The sequence below is a fragment of the Marmota monax genome, unplaced genomic scaffold, assembly GCF_021218885.2.
Source record: "Marmota monax isolate L192 unplaced genomic scaffold, Marmota_monax_Labrador192_F-V1.1 WCK01_AAM20220418_F8-fsc00021, whole genome shotgun sequence".
NCBI classification, from domain to species: Eukaryota; Metazoa; Chordata; class Mammalia; order Rodentia; family Sciuridae; genus Marmota; species Marmota monax.
In genome coordinates this window covers 6,992,175-7,017,809 of record NW_026695228.1, presented here as the reverse complement: position 1 = coordinate 7,017,809, position 25,635 = coordinate 6,992,175, and the positions used below count along the sequence as shown (strand labels likewise).

The following is a 25,635-nucleotide window of genomic DNA, read 5'->3' as shown; positions in this document are numbered from 1 at the left end:
AAAAATTTGTGTCTGCATGCATGTGCATGTAGGGGTCAAACCCAGGCCTTGTACATGCTAAGAACATGCTCTTCCACTTAGTGACACTTGCAGGACACAACATCTTTATTTGTATGTGGTGCTGAGGATTGAACCCAGCGCCTCGAGCATGCCAGGCGAGCGTGCTACCGCTTGAGCCACATTCCCAGCCCCATGCTCAAAATTTTAATGACTTTTTCTACTTGAGAACAGAACAAAACAAACTAAGCTTTTACAGTTTCTTTGGTCCTGGAGATTGAACCCAGAGTCACTTTATCACTGAGTTACATATCCAGTCCTTATTACGCCTTTATTTGGATACTGGGGATTGAACCCAGGGGTGCTTAACCACTAAGCTGTATTCCCAGTACCCACCCCCACTTTTTTTGTGGTGCTGGGGATTGAATCCAGGGTTTTGTGCATGTGAGGTAAGCACTTTACCAACTGAGCTACATCCCCTTTATACTTTTAGACAGGGTCTCACTAATTTGCTTAAAGGCCTTGCTAGGTTGTTCAGACTGGGCTTTGAACTTGTGATTCTCCTGCCTCAGCCTCCCAAGATGCTGGAATCACAGGCATGTGCCACCACATTCATCCCTGTCCACCCACAGTTTTTTCTTAAATTTTGAGATTTGGTCTCCCTAGTGGGTTGTGGTGGCACTTGCCTGTAATCCCGGTGACTCCAGAGGCTCAGGCAGGAGAATTCCAAATTTGAGGCCAGTTTCGGCAACTTAGTGAGACCCTGTCTCAAAGTTTAAAAAAAAAAAAAAAAAAAAAAGGGTTACGGGAGTAGATCAGTGGTAAAGTGCCCCTAAATTCAATCCCCAGTACCAAAAAAACCAAAACCAAAAACAAACGACAGGATCTCTTTAAGTTGCCCAGGCTGATCCCACACTTGCAATCCTCCTGCTTCAGCCTCCCAAGCTGCTGGGATTACAGGAGTGCTCCACCACATCCAGCAATTGTATTTTATTTTGAGACAGGGTCTTATTAAATTGCTTAGGGTCTTATTAAATTGCTGAGGCTGGCCTTGAAGTTGCAAATCTCCTACCTCAGCCTCCCAATTGCTGGGATTACAGGTGTACACCACTGTGATGGTTCAAAAAAATTTTTTTTGTGGGTCTTTTCTCTGAGTACTTGCTGTATTTTTGGGGCCTAAAGTGTTCCTATCAGCCCTAGCAGCAGACAGTCCTGAATTTGGTTTTTGTTAATGTTCAGCATAATAAATGCCATTTCCACTGATCTTTGAAGTGCAATAGGTTAAAAAAAATCTATAAGAAAAATTATAAGCCATTATTTTCTCCACAAATACATATTCTACTGGAGGAGTAAAAAAGACAATATGTACCAGGAACTAACCAGAAACCTTGAAATAAAACAAACCAGGAACATGTAGAGTGAGTCATACTTACTTAAGAGATCCTGACAGTTTAGGCTGCTGAAGAAGTTTATCTGCGTGATTCAGAGCCATAAGGTTATCACCCAAAGCCAGAGCCACATAAGCACTGCAAGCAAGTATGGAGCACCTAGAACACAGAAAAGGGACAAAAATCTGAGTTAAAAAACCAGACAATGGTTGTATTTGCTCAATAGGAAACAATGTGCCAATTATAGCTGTAACAAGCTGGACACTGGAAAAGAAGAAAGGCCACGACACTAACAGTAAGAATTGGAATGATGGATAAAGCTACCATCTAAAGCAGTTTGATCACTATGTAACTATCATCTTTAGCTTCCATCCAACTGATCCCCATCCCCCAAATATAACCAAATAGTAAAGAATTCTCTTAGTTTAGTGTGCAGTATTGGTTCTTCTCTGAACCTATTAAAGTCTGTAGTTCGTATCATATATGTATACACACACTCACACTCACACACACACATTTAGTTGTAAATGGACACAATATCTTTATTTTATTTATTTATTTTTATATGGTGCTAAGGATTAAACCCAGTGCTTCACACATGCTAGGCAAGCCTGAAATACAACCCCAGCCCTGTAGTCTTGATAAGAAATAGTATTATCAAGAGTAACTTTAAAAATGTCACTTATATGGGGATTGGGAATATAGCAGGTTGGTATAGGTTTTGCCTTGCATGCACAATGCCCTGAGTATAATCTCCAGCACCATGGGAGGGGGATTGTCACTTATACAATTATTATCTTTAATGAATATTCAAGAAAAAACCCAGATTAAATAAACATATATGAAGATAAAATTTTAATTACACTGGTTTTGCTAAGTTGGGGTAGAAATCTGAATTTGTTTGGTTTTCTATTTAATGAACAGCTCATTTAAAACAGGTCTAGCTAAAGACTTGACATAATAGATCACTTGAATGTTAAACAACTGTTCCACAAATCAATCTTAAATAAACCCTTGTCAAATAGAAATGAGATCTGAATGGCCAACCACAAATGATCAGACTCAGAGGGAGGGTTTTGAGTTACATTTACAAATTACAATATATATCTTATCATTAAAGTACATTCATATAATTTCAGTCTAAGGTCATATCATCACAGTTTTCTAGTGCCCTGAAGTCTTCACCCTTTTGGTGAAGAAGCGGAACTGGGCAAATTCATAAGGAGTCAGGTGTTTACTCTTCACTTGCTCATGCCTGGCTGCTAGAATCTTAGAAAATTATCCACTAATAGATATAATCCTCAATACAGAAAACTGAACTGATCATGGAGAAGGCACAAGGAAATTAAGGTTTATTGCCTTAGGTTACTATAGTCGAATTGAAAGACTGTCTAATGTGGTTCCTGGTTTTATCAGTGTAGGAACATTGAAATCCAAGTGGTTAGATATATTCTCTAGATGGCATGTGTGATTAGTCAGGTACTATCATTCAACACTGTAGACTCCCAACCCACTGTTCTTCTAGTCCTACCACAAAATTGTCCTAAACATGAAGTATTCTTGATTATATTATGACTTTTCTAAATTCTAGGTGTGTGTGTGTATAATACACATTCTATCCAGTCCTTTTGCAAAAGAAGAAAATAAAAACATAACCCAAATACCACAAACAGTTTTTTATATTTCGATATTAAGTATCTAATTTTAAATCTGAACCCAGAGAAGAGTAATTGGAAAGCAGGTAAGAGCAGCCACTTTGAAAGGGATTTTCCTCGTGAAATATTGTCTATATCCTGGGGTCTCCAAAAGCTGGAGTCAATGCAAGCTTGGGGGGTGGGTGGGGCTCTCCATGATGAAGGACTCAAGGGAACAGAGGAGGGAGGCATTGGATAATTAGTTATCTGCTATCTTCAGAAGCACACCAGTGGTTAGGTCTGCACGGCAAGATTAGGTGACTTAATTTCTCTTTTTGGCGTATTTGTAGTTATTTTAAAATGTCAATGCAGCCTGATGCCAAGGTGTAAGCCTATAATCCCAGCAACTCAGGAGGTTGAGGCAGGAGGACTGCAAGTTTGAGGTTAGCTTGAGCAATTCACCATGAACCTGTCCCTCACCCCCAAACAAACAATAAAATAAATCAAAAAATCCCCAAACAAAATATAATAAAAAAGGCTGGGGATATAGTTTGGTAGTAAAGCACCTCTCTGGGTTCAATCGCCAGTATATATATTAAAAAAATAATTAAAAAAAAAAAAGGTTCAAGAACAGAACAACTCAGGTCCTATATGAATGAGAATCACAATGTTTAATTATCCATTTTTGTCTGTGACTCTGCGGAGTCAAGACAAAAAACAAAATAAAAAAACCACACTCTAAAAGCAGTAGCACACATTGTTTTTTTTTTTTTTTTAATTTTTTTTTTTTGAGAGAGAGAGAGAGAGAATTTTTTAATATTTATTTTTCAGTTTTTGGCGGACACAACATCCTTGTTTGTATGTGGTGCTGAGGATCGAACCCGGGCAGCACGCATGCCAGGCAAGCGCACTACCGCTTGAGCCACGTCCCCAGCCCCAGCACACATTGTTTATTAGACTTATAGCCATTTCTCAACATTCTGTAGTAGGTGCTTCATATATACTTAAGAACATAGGCTTCAACCTTTTAACTTATATTCTGCAGGTACCCAGACCCCAAACTTTCCTGCTGGCAGAATTTCTGCTGGTGGACCTGCCCTGTTCCTGGCTCCCACAGCCGGGGGACTGCCTACTCTAGGTCCTTGGGGTCTAGGACAAGGCCCACCTCAGGCAGGCTTGCTGGGAAAAGTCTGCCCTGGCTTCTCCTGACAGTAGGTGGGCTATTACTGCTCCAGTCCACTGTCAAGCCCACTTTGGGTCGAGAAATCAGTCATGTAAGATCTGCAGCAGAATTCTATTTCCCAGTAAACTCAAACTACAATGGTGAACATAAGTAAAAACCTGTTTTCTTTGATTTTTACTGCAAAGTAGTATATTAAATCATAATAGGATAAAAGATTTGAATAAAATAATTCCATTTAAAAATACCTAAGTATGTGAATACAAAACATCGGAGGTTGGGGGCACAACTCAGTGATGAAGTGCTTACAGCCTTGAGTTCAATCCCCAGTGCAAAATAACAATAAAACAAAAACTTTGGGTTGGCATTCTGTCCAAGGGCTACTGAGATTAAGCAAGTTTCGCTACTGAGATTAAGCAAGTTTCATCACCTGACACACACACCAGCATTTTTTTCTTGGTGCCCCCCCCCCCCCGCCCTTTTAACAGCCTCTGGTTTTCAGCACTGGCACTGAGATAGCTCTTTGTGCCTTTACAGTCCATTCCAAATTACCTTTTAAAGCACCCTCTCACAAACAGGCTCCTTTTCCCCATAGAAAACAATAATTCCGGCAGACAGGGAACATTAGAAACATACATGGTTCTATCTACAGGGCCTTGGAGAAATCACTTTGCTTTTGATTGTTATTGGTTAACATATCACCCCCCCCACTTCCTCGAGTCACTGTCCAATCTGCTTTACCAACCACTCAGTGGATCTGACAGTTCATCAGACTGGAAGAACTATACCTCAAGGGAAGAGACACACTAGCTTCTCCCCCCTGTGGAGGACCTGACAAAACCCCACATTCTCTCCCTACACGCTGGAGGAGCTAGCTGTAGGTCTTCAGTATATACCAACTGCTAAAAGAGAAGAGGGGAAAGAAAGAAAAGACAGGAAAGGGATTTTTCCCCCCTTTAAGTACCAAATTACAATAAGCTACGCAAGACTGGGCATTAAAATTTGTCAAGTTGCATATCCTATGAGTTAAATGAATCTAACCAAGTATCTGAAATATTAACCCTTATTAAAAGAAGCTAAAATGAGAAAAATCCAGTCAGTTACTATTTGTCAGAGGAAAATAAGTCTACACTGAAATCTCATAGCAAACATTATTTGAAAAACTGGCTAGCCAGGTACGGTGGCACACACTTGTAATCCCAGTGACTTGAGAGGCTGAGGCAGAAAGATCCCAAGTTCAAGACCAGCCTGGGCAACTTAGTGAGACCCTGTCTCAAAAAAAAAAAAAGAGTGAAGAAACCTGGGGATGTAGCTCAGTGGTAAAGCTCCCTTGGGTTCAATCCCCAGTACCAAAACAAATAGAAAACAAACGAAAAGGAAAACCTTAAACGTTTGATTTGTTTTTCACTTCCTGTTTTCTATAAACATTCTGCTTTCTTTGTTCCTTATTTAACATTTTACTTTCTAGAAATAGTTTTGTAAAAAAGAACTTTATTTCCAAACACATTCCAAATCCAACAGTCCAGCACCAAGAAGCAAAAGGATCTTCAATAAATCTAGTATCCCAAAAAGCCCAGTCCTATCCCATGGAGCAAATAAAATATAAAGTCACAGAAATTTAGGTTTTTCTTTGTGTGGGGTACTGGGATTGAACCCAGGGCTTTGTGCATGCAAGGCAAAATTTAGCATTTTATAGATGGTCAGGACTTAATAATATCATCCAATCTAATTCCTTTATTTGACAGAAGAAGAAAGAGAGGCCCAGAGAAGTTACACGATTTGTAGAAAATCAGCAGCAACCCTGTGGGATTTCTGTGGAGTGGCAGAGCCATGAAGAATTACTTTAACTCAGGCTTGTGATCAATTTGATCACCAGTTCATCTAAATCAGATCCTCAGAGGCAGAAGTGAATCATGCCAAGGTGAATACAAACTGCTGATAGTGTGAAGGAGGGGACACACAGGAAGGGTCCTTTTTTGGTAAAGTTTATCAGATGAAGTTTCAGTAGGACCATACTTGGTCAAAAGATTATGAAGGTACAATGAGGTACAAAAGATTATGAAGGGGGCTGGGGTTGTAACTCAGTGGTTGAGCGCTTGCCTCACATACCCAAGGCGCTGGGTTCAATCTTCAGCACCACATTAAAAAAAAAAGAAAAAAAAAAAGAGTGAATAAAGATATTGTGTCCATCTACAACTTAAAAAAAAAAAAAAAAAGATTATGAGGACTGGGGGATACAGCTCAGTTGGTAGAGTGCTTGTCTCACAAAGGCCCTAGGTTCAATCCCCACCACCATTAAAAAAAAAAAAAAAAAAAAAAAAAAGATTATGAGACATCCTGTATGTCTTATGAGATACAATGTCACTATTGAGCTAAGACCAAAATAAATATGATTCCTTAAGTACACTAAAACTGCCTGTAATATTTATGTTATTAACCATTTGTTTGCTTCATCATCTTCCATAAACACTGGACCATGGAGAGTCCCTTTTAACTAACTGGGAAATAATTCACTGAGCATCACTAATTAGAGTCTGAAGGAACTAATTAGCTTTCCACAATTTATACTTGAGAAGTAACTTAGCAGGGCTTAATTATATTTGGCCCCAATGTTTCCTTTTATCAATCCTAGGGTCTCCTATTTAAAAAACCAAAAACCAAAAAAAAAGACTAATTAATATTTCATTTTTATTTGGTATGCTTTTATTTTAATTTATTGTGCACATATTTCTCATGTTGGTCTAACATTATTTTCTATCATTTCTAGTTCTGCTGTACTCTTTTCTAGATTCTGGAGTGTTATAGTTTAGACATGTGGTGTCTCTTAAAAGCTTATGTTAGACAATGCAAGAAGGTTCAGAGGTTGAAATGATTGGGTTATGAGAGCCTTAACCTAATCAGTACATTCACTGATAGGGATTAACTGAGTGGTAACTGTAGGCAGGCAGGGTGTGGCTGGAGGATATGTAACTGTGGGGTGTACCTCTGGGGTATATATTTTGTCTCTGGTGAGCGAGAGCTCTTTCTGTTTCCTGAATATTATGTCCTAAGCTGCTTTCCTCCACCACACCCTTCCATTATGACATTCAGCCTCATCTCCAGCCCAGAGGAATGGAATTAGTCATCTATGGACTATGAGCCCCAAATAAAAAACTGTTCTTGTCAGGTCTTTTATCATAGTAGCAAAATAGCTGACTAAAACAAGGAGTATCCTCCATTTTAATTTTAGTAAATAGAATGTATTTTTTAACTTCATTTTTTATGTGGTGCTAAGGATTGAATCTAGTGCCTCATGCGTGCTAGCAAGTGCTCTACCATTAAGACACAACCCCAGCCTTAGAAAATTTTTAATACTAGCTATCCAGGAGGCTAAGGTAGGAGGATTACAAGTTTGAGGGCAGCCTGGGCAATTTATTGAAAAAAGGTATGTTGGGTTAAATATATAAAAATTAAAAAGATATGTTGGGTTAAATATATCAAAATTAATTAAACCTGTTGTTTTTTTTTCCCCCTCAGTACTGGGGATTGAACACTGTAATGTTCTATCACCGAGCTACATCACCAGTCCTTTTTATTTTGTGACATGGTCTTTCTAAGGCTGAGACACGGACTTGGACTTGTGATCCTCCTGCCTCAGTCTTCTCAGTCTGTTAGTACTTGGATTACAACCAAGTAGTAACCTGTGAGAAATAGAAAGACTGGTGGTCCATTTTCAGAATATAGTATTCAGCCTAAATTGGATCCAATTGTAGCCATTTTAATTATAGCCCTTCTTTTTTGTCACCCTAATTTTAAAATTAGTCTATCATATATATTGTACCTCAGTCCTCCACTCAGGGTGAAAGGGAAACACTGGGTTAGGTATGTACAATGAGGGACTGCCCCCTCATGCAACCTTCATAGACAGGTTCAGTAACATGCTTGTCTGTCAGAAGTAAATGCCTTGCCTTCCCACTTTTAAGCATGAGTTTGATTTCTTGGGACACATTGATATTTATTTATTTTTTGGTGGTGCTAGGGATCAAATCTAGGGCCTTGTGCATGTGAGGCAAGCTCTCTACCAACTGAGCTATACCCCCCAGCCCACCACATTGGTATTTCTAACAAACCCAACATAATCATCCAAAATATCATTTCAATCCTAATTAGAATAAGATATACTTCATGTTTGTATAAATGTCAAAATATAAAAAATATTAAATGTATAACCAATATAACTTATTAATGATATATTTTACATTTTTTATAGTAAGTTTTAAAATATGACATGCATCATACACTTGAGAAATATAGTTCAGCTCTCACTGGACTTTTTTTTTTTTTTTTAATGTGTGTTACTGGTGATTGAACCCAAGATCTTCGGCATGCCAGGATGTGCTCTACCACTGAGCTACACCCCAGCCCTTTATTTTATTTGGAGGCAGGGTATCACTAAATTTTTCAGACTAAACTGCCTCAGCCTCCAGAGTAGCTGAGATTGTAGCTCACACAGGCCACATTTCAAGTGCTTAGTCAACTACATGCAGAAGTGGTAATTGATAGTGCAACCTGCAAGTCTAAGAAATACATGGGATTCTACCACTGAGATGCCCTGGTCCTGAGAATTTTTTTAATTTGTTCTTAAGAAACTGCCACCTCAAAGGCTGGGTGCAGTGGTGTACGCCTGTAATCCCAGCAGCTCGGGAAGCGGAGGTAGGAGGATAGTAAGTTCAAGCCAGCCTCAGCAATTCAGCGAGGTGCTATCAACTCAGTGAGACTCTGTCTCTAATAAAATACAAAACAGGGCTAGGGATGTGGCTCACTGGTCAAGTGCCCCCGAGGTGATGAGTCCTTGGTACAAAAAAAACAAAACAAAACAAAAAAACTACTACCTCAAAAATGATATGTGAGAGAAATATGATTTATCAACTATTCACAGTTATGTTCTACACGTGTGTGTGTGTCTCTGACTGTATGTATATATAAAGATTCCTTCCTAAATATTTATGTAAATTTTTGGTATTCAATGTTTTGCCATCGAGCTATAACCCCAGCCCTTTCTGAGATGAATTCACATTAAGTTGCTGAGGCTGGTCTCGAACTTGTGATCCTCCTGCCTCAACCTACTGAGTTGTTGGGATTACAGGCCTATGCCACAATATCCAGAAGCCAGAAAAACAACAAAATGTGTGTGTGAGCGTGTATATACATACACAAATATAAATATATGTCGTCGTCATCTTTTTTTTTTTTTTTTGCATGTGTGAGTATGTGTGTATATTGCTAGGGATTGAACCCAGGGCCTGGACATGCTAGGCAAGTGCTTTTTTAAAAATTTAATTTAGTTGTAGTTGGACACAATACCTTTATTTATTTATTTTTATGTGGTGCTGAACTCAGGGTCTTGAACGCACTAGGCAAGCACTGTACCGCTGAGCCACAACTCCAGCCCCTAAGCAAGCACTCTTTACCACTGAGCCATATCCCCAGTCCTTTTTCATTTTCTGAGATAGGTTTTCACTATGTTGCTGAGACTGGTCTAGAACTTGGGATCCTCCTGCTTCAGCCTCCAGAGTCGCTGGGATTGTAGGTATGTGCCACCATGTCCAGCATCCTATTTTTTTTTTTTTTTTTAATTTGAACTTTCCTGTGGTACTGGGGATTGAACCCAGGGCCTGGAGACTGCTAGGGGAGTGGTCTACCACTTAGCTACAGACTCTGTCAAATTATTTTAAATCGTTAATTTTGCAAAATTTCAAAATATTTGATATTTTATCTTAAATTTTTATTTGCTTTCTCTCTTATTTTTTAGTGGATTTGGGGGTTGATGGTTGGGCTTTGCACATACTAGGCAAGCACTCTATCACTGAGTTTTATCTCCAGATCTTGTTTGTTTTATTTTTGAGAAATAGTCTAAATTGCTTAAGCTGGCCTCAAACTTGCAATCCTACTGCCTTAACCTCGAGAGTAGCTGTGCTTACAGTAGTGCACTACCATGCCTGACTATCTTACACTTCTGAGGTATAATTAGGAAATTAAAATTCACCATTTTAAGGTGTATAGTTTGATGTGTTTGAATATATGTTGCATATTAACCTTCAACCCATTTAAGATGATTCTTTTTGGCTGGGGCTGTGGCTCACTGGTAGAGTGCTTGCCTAGCATATGTGAGGCACTGGGTTTGATCCTTAACACCACATAAAAACAAATAAATGAAATAAAGATATTATGTCCATCTACAACCAAAAATATTGATTGATAATGGTGCTGGGGATTAAAAAAAAAAGAAAAAAGATGATATTTCTATCACTCCACAAAGTTTCTCCCCAGTCATTTACCCTAATCATTGTTCTGATTTTCATTAACATAAATTAATTTTGTCTCTTTTTTTAAAGAGTTTTGTCTGTCAAATGATATAGTGGGATTTGCAGTATGTGCCTTATGTTAAGATATAAAAATGTTTGATACATACCCATGTTAAGATACTCATTAGTAATTTGTTCATTTTTATTTATTTATTTATTTATTTTTGTGGTGCTAGGGATTGAACCCAGGGCCTTATAGATGCAAGGCAAGTTACTCTACCAAGCTATATCCTCAGCCCAGTAATTTGTTCCTTTTTAATAGCTTAGTAGCATTCTAATATGCAGGAGTATAACAACAGTCTCCCATTGTTGGATACCTGGGATATGTCCAGGGTTTGTCTATAGTTGATATGAAATTTTTGTGTGAACAATTTTTCATTTCTGTTGTATAAATACTTAGCAATATGATCGCATTAAGGTTTAAAGTCATGGCATTTATTTAATTCCAGATAGGAGAGGGGCAGGGAAGAGAGGAGAGAGAGGAAAGAGAGATTCCTAAACGAAAGAAACTCATGGCTTTGTGTAGCTTTAAGTGGTTTAGGAACTGAAGCAATATCCTATCAGTGTCATTATGTGTATGTGTGTGTGTGTGTGTGTGTGTATGTATATGTATATATATTGATAATGGTGCTGGGGATTGAACTCAAAGCCTCACACGTGCTAGGCAAGCATTCTACCACTAAGCCGCATTCCAAGCCCTATTTGGTTGACAAAATGAAACATTTTTCTAATTTGGGGACAAATTTTTATTTTAATTGTGAGAATACTTTTTTTGAAAGCTACTTTGATTTAATAGAGAATTTCACAATTGTATGAATTGTCACTTGCCTTCAGAAAACACACCTGTAACTTGTTTAGAATGAATATTATAGACTCATCTTCATTTATGCACAAATGAAAAAAAACTAAGAATATTCAAAGAGACTATGAACCCAGATCATAAGAAGTGGCCACCAGAGGCTAGGAGAGGTGGCAGATATCTGTAATCCCAGCGGCTCAGGAAGCTGAGGCAGGAGGATCACGAATCAAAGCCAGTGTTAGCAACTAAGGGAGCCCCTAAGCAACTTAGCTAGACCCTGTCTCTAAATAAAACATAAAAGAGGGCTGGGATGCCGCTCAGTGGTTAAGTGCTTCTGGGTTTAATCCCTGGTACCAAAAAAGAAAAAAAAAAGAAAAAAAAAAAAAAAGCCCACATCTTCAGTCCCCTGTATTTTATGAGACAGGCCTCACCAGTTGCTGAGGCTGGCCTTGAACTTACCATCCTCCTGCTTCAGCCTTCCAAGTTGCTGGGATTAAAGTTGTGTGCCACTGAGCACAGCTTGTTTTTAGTTTTTATAGCTTTGAAAATGATGACACAAATCTACCACCCTCTCCCTTTACTACTTGTCTCCACATTACCATTACTATTATCTTTTTTTGGGGAGGGCAGGTATTGGTGATTAAACCCAGGGGTGCTTTACCACAAAACTACAGCCCCAGCCCTTGTCATATTCCTGCCTCAGCCTCGTGAGTTACTAGGATTACAGGTGTGTGCCATGGTGCTTGGCTCAAAATAAAATTTTAAAAAGGGCCGGGAATATATCTCAGAGGTAGAATGCTTCTGGGTTTAATCCCTGGTACTGGGGGGGAAAAAATCTGAGTTTCAAAATTGTTTCAAATACTTTCTTCATTAAGGATTCTACTTAAATGCATACAATGAGGGCTGGGGTTGTGGCTGAGTGACAGAATGCTTGCCTAGCATGTGTGAGGCCCTGGGTTCGATCCTCAGCACCACACAAAAATAAATAAATAAAATAAAAATACTGTGTCCATCTACAACTAAAAAATATTTTTAAAAAGGCATATAATATATGTACTACAGTATTATTTGTAACAGCAAAAAATGAAAACATTATGAATTGTTAAACATAAAGGAATGCTATATAAATGTCATTCCATATAATGAAATTCTAGGAAGCCAAGAGAAACAATAAATCAGAGCTTTGTACTGACAATCTATAAAGATATAAAAAAACAAAACAAAACAAACAAACAAAAGAGTATAAGATAAGAGTCTATCTCTAAAAATAAAATGGCTAGGGATATAGCTCAGTAGTAGAGCACTCCTGGGTTCAATCCCCAGTACTCACCACCCTCACTAAAGACATACTGTCAAACAGAAAAAAGAGGTACTAGAGTAATGTGAATGCTATATAATTATTAGTGTTAAAAATACCACTACATGGGGCTGGAGTTGTGGCATGGTGGTAGGGCACTTGCCTAGCACATGTGAAGCACTGAGTTCGATTCTCAGTACCACATAAATGAATAAATAAAGATATGTGTTCACCTACAACTAAAATGTGTTCACCTACAACTAAAATTACTTAAAAAACAAAAACAAAACCATGGCAGCCTGCTGCCGCAGAAGGAGGAAGAAGAGAAAGAGGAAGAGTACCAGCAACAGCAGAGTCACCAGCAGAGAGCAACTGTTCATGTGTGAAGGAGTACCATGCTGCAGTCCCCATCTACCAACAAGTGGCTCTCGTGGCCTGCTTGGGACACTGCAGCCACCTCCAGAGCACCCCAGCAACGTGTTAGCCTCCACCTCTGGACAGGGCCTCGAGGCAGCAGCCCACCGCAGCACTGCATACTCCAGCGTTGCCCAATGCCACTGCACCACCTGCCCTCTCGGCCCCATCTCTGAAAGTAGTTACCACCATCTTGGGACATCTCTGCCAGCATCTTGGGTTACCTCTGCTGCCGCCACCACCATCTTTAGTTGGGACAGCTTCCATCTTAGGACACCAGCTAGGGCCTGGAAGCCTAACATCAAGATACTCACAAGTTTGATGCTGCCACTGACACCAATAGGGATGTGGCCACTTCCATCTAGAGACAACAGCCAGGACCCAGAAAACCATCACCAAGGATCCTGCAAGCTTGGTTACACCAGAGGTATCCCTGCTAGCCTACTTCTCTTGATTCCTCTTTCACTCTTCCTAAAATCTAATAATACCTCTATATTCTCACCTCCTACCTCATAAACCCCACATCCAATACTCCCCCCAGCTCTTTGTCCACCATTAGAAACTATAGACCCCTATGCAAACCTATTTATATTGTAGATATTATCCCAACACATCATTTCTGGTTATTGTGACAAAACTGTAATTGTCTAAATAGGAGCTATTTGATTTAAAGCTGCATATTATTTGCATTGGGTGCTGTGAATATTAATCTCCCCCTTAAAGGTGAGGTACTGGTAACCTGCAGACACTACAAGATTATAGAGTAGAAAATGTAGTACCTCAGATCCGAACTGCTAGTAAGGAAGACACATGGAAAACATGAAAAAACAAGGGAAGAAAGTGCCCCAAACAAACCAAGATGCTGCAATAACAGAATCCATTGACAGCGCAGTAGACAGAGTTCAGAATGTACATAATTAAAATGATCTGCAAAGCAAAGAATGATATAAGAGAGCAAATACAGGTAATAAATGATCATGCCAACAAAGAGACAAGAGAACAAAGACAGGTAGCAAAACATTACTTGTCCAGAAAGAGTTTCTGAAGCAAACAAACAAACAAACAACAACAAACCCAGAAATCCTTGAAATGAAGTAAGCAATAAATCAAAGAAAAAAATTTAATAGAAAGCATCATCAACAAATTAAATCACCTGGAAGACAGAACCCTAGGCAATGAAGACAAAATATATAATCTCAAAAACAAAGTTGACCACATAGTGAAGATGGTAAAAAAACAATGAACAGAGCCTCCAAGAATGGGATAACATGAAAAGACCAAGTCTAAGAATTATCAGGATAGAGGAAGAGGAAGGCACACAGATACAAATCAAAGAAATGCACAATCTCTTCAATGAAATAATATCAGAAAATTTCCCCCAAATGAAGAATGAATTGGAAAATCAAATACAAGAGGCTTATATGACACCAAATGTACAAAATTACAACAGATCCACATCATAATGAAAATTCCTAGCACACAGAATAAGAATAGGATTTTAAAAGCTGCAAGAGAAAAGTTTCAGATTACATATAGGGGGAAACAAATTTGGATCTCAGCAAATTTTTCAATCCAGATCCTCAAAGCTAGGAGATCCTGGAATAACACATACCAAAGTCTGAAAGAAAATGGATGCAAACCAAGAATCTTATATCCAGCAAAATTAAGCTTAAGATTTGATGATGAAATAAAAACCTTTCCACGATAAACAAAAGTTAAAAGAATTTACAATGAGAAAGCCTGCACTACAAAACATTCTTGGCAAAATATTCTATGAGAAGGGAATAAAAAACAACAATGAAAATCAGCAAAGGGAGGACCTACACTAAAGGAAAAGTCAAGAGAAACCAAGTCAAGTTAAAAACCAAAAAATAAACCAAAACGACCAGGAATACAAATCATATTTCCATAATAACCCTGAGTGTTAGTAGCCTAAACTCATCAGTTAAAAGACAGACTGGCAGACTAGATTTTTAAAAAGACCCAAGGCCAACTCATTCTAAATGGAGAAAAATTGAAAGCATTCTCTATAAAAACTGGAATAAGACAGGGATGCCCAGTCCTTAAAATTCTAGCCAGAGCAATCAGACAGATGAAAAAAATTAAAGGGATACGAATAGGAAAAAGAACTCAAACTACCATTATTGGCAGAGGACATGATTCTATATTTAGAAGATCCAAAAAATTCCACCAGAAAACTTCTAGAACCAAGAAATAAATTCAGCAAAGTAGCGGATATAAAAATCAATACCAATAAATAAAATGCATGTCTATACATAAGTGATAAATCCATTGCAAGAGAAATTAGGAAAACTATCCCATGCACAATAGCCTTAAAAAAACAAAAACAAACAAACAAACAAACTTGGGAACAGATCTAACAAAAGAGGTAAAAGACTTCTACAATGAAAACTACAGAACACTATAGGAAAAAAATTGAAGAAAACCTTAGAAGATAGAAAGATGTCCCATGCTCTTGGATAGGCAGAATTAATAAATGAGCAGCCAATCAACTTACAGTTTTTTTTTTTTTTTTTTTTTTTTTAGTTTTTGTTTCATACCTCTAATAGAGGTGTGAAAAAGTTCTAGGTTCAGTTGAAGTTCCTGATAAAGAAACACAACTGAGATTTCTTTTCAGTGATAAAATCTGCATATTTGTATTCAACAATGCAAGTTCCTCCTTTTTTGGCTTAATGAATATCATTTATTCGGTATGAAATCTTTATACTATATGTTCCACATGTTAAGAATAAATAAATGCACATCAAATCTTGGTTTAAAAAAAATTTTCAAGGTGGCCATACTACCAAAAGTGTTTATAAAGATTTAATGCAATTCCAATTAAAATCCCAACAACATTCTTCATAGCCTATTTAACAAATGGTGCTGGGAAAACTAGAAATCCATATGTAGCAAAATGAAACTAAACCTCTATCTCTCACCCTGCAGAAAACTCAACTCAAAGTGGATCAAAGACTTAGGTACTAGAACAGAACCCTGTGCATAATAGAAGAAAAAGGAGGCCCCAATCTTCATCATGTCAGCTTAGGATCTGACTTCCTTAACAAGACTCCTAAAGTGCAGGAAGTAAAATCAATAATCAATAAATGGGATGGATTCAAACTAAAAAAACTTCTTCTCAGCAAAGGAAACAAACAATAATATGATGAGAGCGCCTAGAGAATACAAAAAAAAACACTTTACTACATTCAACTCAGAACACTAATCTCCAGGATACATAAAGAACTCAAAAAAACCCAAAAAACCAAATAACCCAATCAATAAATGGGCTAAGGAACTGAACCCTTCACAGAAGAAGAAATACAATCAATCAAAAATGTTCATCATCTCGGGGCTGGGGATGTGGCTCAAGTGGTAGCGCGCTCGCCTGGCATGCGTGCAGCCCGGGTTCGATCCTCAGCACCACATACAAACAAAGACGTTGTGTCCACCGAAAACTAAAAAATAAATATTAAAGAATTCTCACTCTCTCTCAATACTTTCTCTCTCTCTCACTCTCTCTTTAAAAAAAAAAAAAAAAAAAATGTTCATCATTTCTAGCAATTAGAGAATGCAAATCAAAACTACTCTAAGATTTCATCTCACTCCAGTCAGAATGGCAATTATCAAGCATACAAGCAATAGTGTTGGTGAGGATGTGTGTGGGGGGAAGTACACTCATACATTGCTGGTGGGACTGCAAATTGGTGCAATCACTATGGAAAGCAGTGTGAAGATATCTCAGAACACTTGGAATGGAACCACCATTTGACCCATCTATCCCACTCCCCAGTTTATACTCAAAGGACTTAAAAATCAGCATACTACAGTCATGCAGCCACATCAATGTTTACAGCAGCTTAATTTACAATAGCTAAACTATGGAATCAACCTAGATGCCCTTTAACAGATGAATGGATAAAGAAAATGTGGTACACATACACAACGGAATATTACACAACTTTAAAGAAGAATGAAATTATGGCATTTGCAAGTAAATGAATGGAACTAGAGAACATAATGCTAAGTAAAATTAGCCAATCCCCAAAACCAAAAGCTAAATATTTTCTCTGATAAGTGGATAGTGGGGCGGGGGTTAGAGAAGAATAAAGGAACTTTGGTTTGTGTAAAGGGGCTTGAGGTGGGGGAGTGGGGCTGTGGGGCTGGGAAGGACAGTAGATTGAGGCAGACATTATTACCCTCATATACAAGTATGATTACACTACTGGAGTGACTGTGCACCATGTACAGCCAGAGGAATGAGAAGCTGTGCTCATTTGTGTACAATATGTCAAAATGCATTCTACTGTCATGTATAACTGATTAGAAAAAGAAAAAAAGAAAAAAAAAAAAAGAACAGAAAAAACTACTACACAATTATATTGGGATAGGAATGAGAAATATTACCAGGACATACCTGAAATCAGTCAGTGGTTGGGCATAGTGATGTACTCCTATAATCCCAACAACTGGGCAGCTGAGGTAGGTGAATTGCAGTTGGAGGCCAGTTTCAGAAATTTAGCAAGACACTCTTTCAGAATAAAATATAGAAAGAATTGGGCATGGTGACACACACCTGTAATCCCAGTGGCTTGGAAGGCTGAGACAGGAGGATCACAAGTTCCAAGCCAGCCTTAACAATATTGAGGTGCTAAGCAACTCAGTGAGACCTTGTCTCTAAATACAAAATAAAATAAGGGATAGGGACATAGCTCAGAAGTAGAATGCTTCTGGGTTCAATCCCCAGTACCACAAAAAGGAAGTAAAAAGCCAGTCAAATGAATGCCCCTCAGTGGAGAGAAAACAGAATCTGTACAGGACGAGATATACTTCTTACTGTGTAACCTTTCTATGCTACTACTGTATTTGGATTTTTAAAAAAATTATCATTTAAAAAAATATATTTATTTTATTTATTTATTTTTATGTGGAGCTGAGGATCAAACCCAGGGCCTCGCATGCCCTAAGCAAGCGTTCTACCACTGAGCCACAACCCCCAGCCCCTGTATTTGGATTTTTAAAAGACCTGAACATCATGAATTTATACAGAAGAAATTTGACTGCTTTTTAAAATCAATCATATTTCACTCACAAACAACATTCTTCTACTGTATATATTATTTTTTTTTTGTCACTATTTTACTGGTAATTTGTCACAGTATTTTAAATTTCTTTCTTTTTTTGGTACTAGGAATTGAACCCAGGGTTAATCAACTACTGAGCCATATCCACAGCACCCCCTCGCCCTCCTTTTTTGGAGACAGGGTCTCACACTAAGTTGCTTAGAGCCTCAATAAGCTTTGAACTTGTGATCTTCCTGTCTCAACCTCCCAAACTGCTGGGATTATAAGCATGCATGCACTATCGTGCCTAGCTCATTTTTTTTTTTTTTTTAGTGCCAGGGATTGAACCCAAGGTCTTACCCATGCTGGATAGGTGCTCTACATTCCCAGGCCCCATCTCCTTGCTATCTTATAGCTCATATAAGAAGTAAAAATTCAACCTGTAATCCCAGAAGTGCAGGAGGATGAGGCAGGAGGACTGCAAGTTTGAGGCTGGCCTGAACAACTTAAGTGAGACCCTGGTCTTTTTTTTTTTTTTTTTTTTGGTGGTGCTGGGAAGGAACCCCTGAGCCTCTTGCATGCTAGGTAAACATTACCACTAAGATACACCTTCAACTCCCCTCTGCTTTAACCTTTACAAGAAAGTAACTTTGAAACAACCAATTTGCTTTTTATTTTCTATTTCTGCTTTCCTTAGTCCTTTTCCATCTATAAAACCAATCTCCCTTGCTTGGATCATGGGAATACTCTATTTTGTAGAATGAGATGTTGACTAATTCTAGAATTGGAAAAAAAAAATTAACTAAATTTGTTGTAATTTTGCCTTGTCTTTTTTTTTTTTCAAAAAAACCTTTTCCTTTTTGGTACTGGGGATTGAACCCAGGGTGCTTTATCACTGAGCTACAGCCCCAGCTCATTTTTTTTTAAGGTATTAGAGACTGAATCCATGGGCTCTGTACCATCGATATCCCCAGTCCTTTTTAAAAATATTTTATTTAGAGACAGGGTCTTTCTTTCTTTCTTTTTTTTTTTTTTTTTTTAAGAGAATTTTAATATTTATTTTTTTAGTTTTCGGCGGACACAACATCTTTGTTTGTATGTGGTGCTGAGGATCAAACCTGGGCCGCACGCATGGCAGGCGAGCGCACTACCGCTTGAGCCACATCCCCAGCCCATAGAAACAAGGTCTTTCTGAGTTGCTTAGGGCCTCACTAAATTGTGGAAACTGGCTTTGAACTCACAATCCTGTCTTAGCCTCCTGAGCTGCTGTGATCACAGGTGTGTACTACTACACCCAGCTCCTAACTCAATAATTTTTTGAGACAGGGTCTTGGCTAAATTGCTTAGGGTCTAAGTTACTGAGGCTGGTCTTGAATGGGAACCCTCTGCCTCAGCCTCTCCAGTCACTGGTATTACAGGTGTGTCACCTCGCCCAACTTGCCTTGTCTTTTCACAAAAATGCTGCTATGTATTATGATTGGCTTCAAAAATAATATAAAAAAAATTAAAAAAATCCCAAGTTGTTGAAAGATAAACTTGCATATTTAAAGAAATCAGCTAATCCTAAACAAGTTTAAAAACCAAAGAAAAAGCAGGGTGTGGTGGCATAACCCTGTAATTCCAGGGATGGGGGAGTCTGATCTCAAATTTGAAGTCAGCTTCTGCATTTAGCAAGACTGCTTAAAAAAAAAAAACCAAAAAAAACAAATGTAACTTTCTGATGAAGTGTCTGGGTTCCAATCCCAGTACCAAAACAACAACAACAACAACAACAACAAAGGAAAGGTACCTAGCTCAGGCCTATAATTCCAGCTACTTAGGAAGTGGAGGCAGGAAGACTGAAAGTTCAGGACCAGCCTCAGCAACTTATTGAGCTCCTGTCTCAAAATAAAACACTAAAAACAAGGGCTAGGTATGTGGCTCTGTGGTAGAGGCTACTAGCATGATGGAGGATCTGGATTAGTTCCCCAGGACCATCCAAAATAATCATAACCCAAAAGAAAATCACACTTAGGTATATAATAGTCTTATCTGTTAAATAACAAAGAGGGAAAAATATATATATATTTTTTGGACTGGTGATTAAACCCAGGGCTACTTTACCACTAAGTTACATCTCCAGTCCTTTTTTGTTTTTTATTTTAAGACAGGTCTTGAATTTGTGATCTTCCTGCCTCAGCCTCTCAAATTGCACCACCACTCCCAACTGAAAAAATATATCTTGACAGAAAAATGACATTTTCTATACAATGACTGTTAAATTAGAAACGGTGAAGGTCAGAAGCCAGTGCATCAAGGAGGCTGGAAAGCCTAAGAACATGCATCTGGTTTAACCCTTAAGGAATTTAATTCATGATTTTAACTGCAATAAAGTAGGTTCTAAAAAATGTGCTTGTTTCCATAGATGGAACACTCATTTTGTTTAGATACTCACTTTAAATTTTCTAATTCCTGTTTCCTCAATGGAGAAGAAGGTGGAGCTGCAATGAATTTGTCTCCATCATGGCTTTTACTGCTGAAATAAAGACAGGTTCTTAATTATGAAAAGAAACAACTAAATGTGATGTTTCCCTATCCCCACTTCTGTTGTTATAAAAAAGTATAAAAGTCAAAACATAGAAAATGTTCAGAAATTTGGTATGAGGTTTTTGTTTTTGGTGTTTAAAAAAATTTTTTTGTGTATCAGGAATTGAACTCAGGAGCACTTGGCCACTTAGCCACATCCCCAGCCCTATTTTGAATTTAAGAGACAGGGTCTCACTGAGTTGCTTAGCACTTTACTATTGCTGAAGCTGGTTTGAACTCAAAATCCTCCTGTCTCAACTTCATGAGATGCTGGGATTATAGGCGTATGCCACTGTGCTTGGCTAGTATGAAAATTTTTAAAGAATTTTAAAAAATTTATTATATGTTAAAGCTATGCTATATATCGGTTCCTTTTCCCTCGTACACAATGCCACTTAAAAAAAAAAACTATACTATATAAAAGTAATTACTCAGTATTTTCACATATTTTTGATTTTCAGCTTGGTTTTTTATCAATACAGCAGAACCAAACTCATTGATGGGGTAAAAAAGAAATCTCAAAATTCTGTTTCAAATTTTCTGTAAAAATCATTTAAAATTATAATTATGATATAAGTTACCATGTGTATAAAGCAGAACTTTATATAATAGTGTTTGTTACTACTAGATAAGCTCTTTTAATTTCTATAGTAGCACAATTTTTAACTTGTACTATAAAACTAGGAACAGATATTCTGGTGGTTAGTGGCTTATAGTATAGTATGTTAAGAGAAGAGTCAGAGGACAAAAAGAAATGAGAAATTTCAGAATTTAAGTATTTACTGTAATTAATGTAAAAATTTACTGTTCTGATAACCACGGTACTTCTTACAAATATCACTGTCAATGAACAGCTGTTTCTTTCCATTTTCTCTTTCAAGGAGCTCTACTTAGCCTTTCTCTCTTCTAGAAATATTAGAAACATAATCTCCTTTGTTACGGTTTAAAAGAGAATTCAGGAAATTCAGGCTGAAGATTTGGGGAATTTACCTAAAGAACAATGAGGCTAACTAAACAAATCCTGAAGATATTTTGCTATGGGAGGTGACAGGGATTACAGTACCTGCAAGTTTCACTGCTCTCGTTGCTTTCTGTGTTCCCTCCTAATTGACTACTATTTTTAGAGCCGTTTTCCTGCTTTGGATCTTGCTGTTCTTCAGGTAATAGCAACAAGGCATTTCTGAGACATATGGCTGCAAATTCCATACTGGCTACAGGAATGGCTGAAGACTGTCCATCACTTAAAAGAACAAAACCAAATTAGCTAAGTACATAGCATAAAAACAAATAAGACTTTTCTATTATTAGGAATAAAACCAATGAGCTGTGAGTGAAAACTCTGTCCTCTTTTCTTTCCTTTTTTGGCTTTAGGGATCAAATCCAGAGGTGATTTACCATTGGGCTACATCCCCAGTCCTTTCATTTTATGTTGAGGTTGGCCTCAAACTTTCAATCCTCCTGCCAGTCCTGGAAAAACTTTTTAAAAGCGGTTAAAAAAAAAAAAAGCATTTAGTTTTTGCAAAGTCTAATTACTTCAGAAATAATAGCAACTCCAAATTGGAACCTTTATTCAAGTTACTTTTTTTTTGATACCAAGGATTAAATCCAGGGGCACTCAACCACTGAGCCAGCTACACCCCATGTCCCAAGTCCTATTTTGTATTTTATTTAGACAGGGAGACAAGGTCTCACTGAGTTGCTTAGTGCTTTTGTTAAGGCAGGCTTTGAACTTGTGATCTTCCTATCTTAGCCTCTGGAGCCACCGGGATTACAGGCATGTGCCACTGTAGTTCAAATGAAGGCTGCACAGGTGAAACTTCCTATATTGCTTTGGTTGCTTTGTTCGTTAGTATATATTCCAAAAACTAGGAATTAGCTTTGAAGTATTTTTTTCCCCTCAGTGTCAGGGATGGAACCCAGGGCTTTGTACTTGCTAGTTAAGTGCTCTGCCACTGAACTATAGCCCCATTGCCTGAAAGTATTTGTTTTTATATATATATATATATATACACACATATATATTTTTTCGAGGGGGGAGGTACTGGGGATGAAACCAGGGGCATTTTTTAAAATATTTATTTTTTAGTTTTTTTAGGTAGACAAAATGTGTTTATTTTATTTTTATGTGGTGCTGAGGATTGAACCCAGTGCCTCATACAATGGTAGGTGAGCACTCTACCACTGAGCCACATCTCCAGCCCTTTTTATTTTTGAGACAGGGTCTCACTAAGTTGCTGAGGCTGGCTTTGAATTTTTGATCCTCCTGTTTCAGTTTCTGAAGTTGATGAGTTTATAGGCATGTGCCATAGCACCCAAAAAGTATTTTTTCATATTTTTTTGTTGTTGTTGTAGACAGACACAATACCTTTATTTATTTATTTTTCTGTGGTGTTGAGGATCAAACCCAGTGCCTCATACATGTGAGGCAAGCACTCTACCACTAAGCAACAGCCCCAACCCAGTATTTACATTCTTAAGGATTAAATGAACCAGAGGCTGGGATGCATGCCTATAATCCCAGCAATTCAGGAGGCTGAGGCAGGAGGATCTCAGGTTTGAGGCCAGCCTTGGCAACTTAGAGAGATCTGGCTCAAAATAAAATCAAAAGGGCTGGGGATATTGCTCAGTGGTAGAGTACTTTGGGTTTAATTCCTAGTATGGGGGTTGGGAGGGGATGACACCACAGATAAACAAACAAAAACCAAAAAAAAAAACAACTAAAAAAGCACCACTGATAACCAGAACTATACAGTATTCATGAGGAAATGATTTCAGGGCCTAGTGCACATACCAAAATCTGTGCATGCTTAGGTCATTAGTGTAAAATAGTGTGGTATTTGCATATAACCTATAGACATCCTCCCATATACTTTAAATTATCTCTAGAGTACTTATGATACCTAATACAATATAAATGCTACACAAATAGTTGTTATACTATATTGTCTGGGGGATAATGACAAGAAAGACTAGACTTGATCAGTATGGTTGCAATAGTTTCCACTGAATATTTTCTTTTGCTTTTGCAATGCTGGGGATTGAACCCATGGCCTTGGGTGAGCAAGGCAAGCATTCTACCACTGAGCTACATCCCCAGCCCTCTTATGAATATTTTCAACCTGTGACTGGTGGAATCCATGGATGAGGAACTCACAGATGTAAAGTCATTGTGGAACCAATCCCCTACCTCCAGATATGGAAATGATTGTATGTAAAAAGAGATACCAAGATGCCCTCTTCTGGATAGTCTGAATAATGGCTCTGAATAGACTAATTTCTTAAAGCATCAACAATTTCAGCATGCAAGTATATAATAAACCAAAATCATGACAAGCTAGAGAATATTCATTACGGATCTATGTTTGGAGGGCTGTTTACTAAAACAGCAATAAAACTGAGTTACAAAGTAGTCCCTCCTATAAAATAGTTAAGTCCTAAGCATACTTCTATATGTAAGTACATTATATGAAATGAAATTAAGTATGCACACTTTCAGGGCTGGGGATAATATAGCTCAGTTGATAGAGTGCTTGCCTTGCTTGCACAGGCTGTGGGTTCAATCCCCAGCACCACACACACACATACACACACACACACACACACAAAAAAAAAAGTATGCACACTTTGCAAAATACTTACTTGTATACTGTATTTTGTATGGACTGTGATGCCAGAACTATTTTACGATGATAACCTTGACCAACGATAGACTGTACAATTCCCTTTTTGCTTGGAAGACCTTTAGTTTCTTGTTCAGAACTCTACAAAATACAAATAATTTCAAATAAGTTTAAGGAAATTGTAAGATTTATAAAAAATGATCAGATACTTTTCACAATCACTCTAAATTTAAGAAAGTTCTTAAGATCTGTCAGTGAGGATGCTTTTGGTGTTAAAGGAAGTGTGCCTGGTATTTGAGAAAAAAAGAGTACATGAGGATGAAAACCTGTGATATGTGCTATAATCTGTTAATATGATATTTGAGGCAATTCTATAGAAAAAAAGCCATTCAAGAATGACTTAAGGGGCTGGGGTTGTAGCTCAATGGTAGAGCGCTTGCCTAGCATGTGTAAGGCACTGGGTTCGATCCTCAGCACCACATAAACAAATTAAATAAACAAAATAAAGGTATTGTGTCCATCTACAACTAAAAAAAAAAAAATGACTTAAAACATTTACTTAAAATGATGAATTTAGAGCATTCTACACCTCAATAGCATGCTGCATGTTATGGGTACATTGACATCAGAGTAAAGAACCAGGTGAGTCAAAAACACAGAGTGAAAGAAAAAGGAAGCAGTTCTACTTCCTAAAACAGGTATCTTCCTTTTTAAATGGAAATATTAAATTGTTAACAACACATGAATCATAAGAAATTACATACATCAAAGTTTATATGGACATAATTCTTGCCTTCTAGGAAATTAAAATTCCTAAACCATAAAATCAATAAACTTTTAAATTGAAAATAGTAAGTTACTTACATTCATATATAGTATTCCAGCAATATTTTATCAAGATATATTATTTCACTGCAGGTAGCTTGATAATGACCATTATATTTATCTTCTCCCTTCACTCTAGTCTCTAACTTACCTTCAGATGAAATCCCAACCACTCATCATATAAAAATGCCCAAATTATCATACACAGAAACAAACTGAAACCAATCAATATGAATTTGTGGAACTAAACTCTGCCCTGAACACAAATATTTCTATATTGTTACTTATTTTTCCTTAGTTGTATTAGAGTAACTTTACATAGCTGTACTTTTATATATATTTTTAATGGTACTGGGGATTGAACCCAAGGGGGCATTTCAAACTCCACCCTTTTAATTTTGAGACAAATTTTTAAAATTTTAGGCTGGCCCAAAACTTGTGATCCTCTTGTCTCAATTTCCTGTAACTGTCCTAGGATTACAGGCAGGTGAACTGGGGCTGGCTCCATA

The 25,635-nt window shown here is 37.6% G+C and overlaps 1 protein-coding gene across 4 annotated transcripts in view; it reads right to left on the bottom strand.

Moving 5' to 3' along the window:
* The window catches only part of Cnot10 (CCR4-NOT transcription complex subunit 10), a 71,049-nt gene that overhangs the window by 11,578 nt on the left and 33,836 nt on the right, over window positions 1-25,635 (bottom strand). Inside the window, exons 11-15 of one of the 4 annotated variants that reach the window (XM_058576509.1) lie at window positions 24,321-24,442; window positions 21,745-21,921; window positions 20,551-20,628; window positions 1,431-1,544; window positions 684-764 (exon numbers count right to left, since the gene is read on the bottom strand). In XM_058576509.1, the coding sequence (XP_058432492.1) occupies window positions 684-764; window positions 1,431-1,544; window positions 20,551-20,628; window positions 21,745-21,921; window positions 24,321-24,442 (572 nt within the window). Of the gene's footprint in view, window positions 1-683; window positions 765-1,430; window positions 1,545-20,550; window positions 20,632-21,744; window positions 21,922-24,320; window positions 24,443-25,635 lie in introns of all 4 variants that reach the window. The other 3 variants (XM_058576508.1, XM_046437181.2, XM_046437180.2) reach the window with 3 other exon arrangements.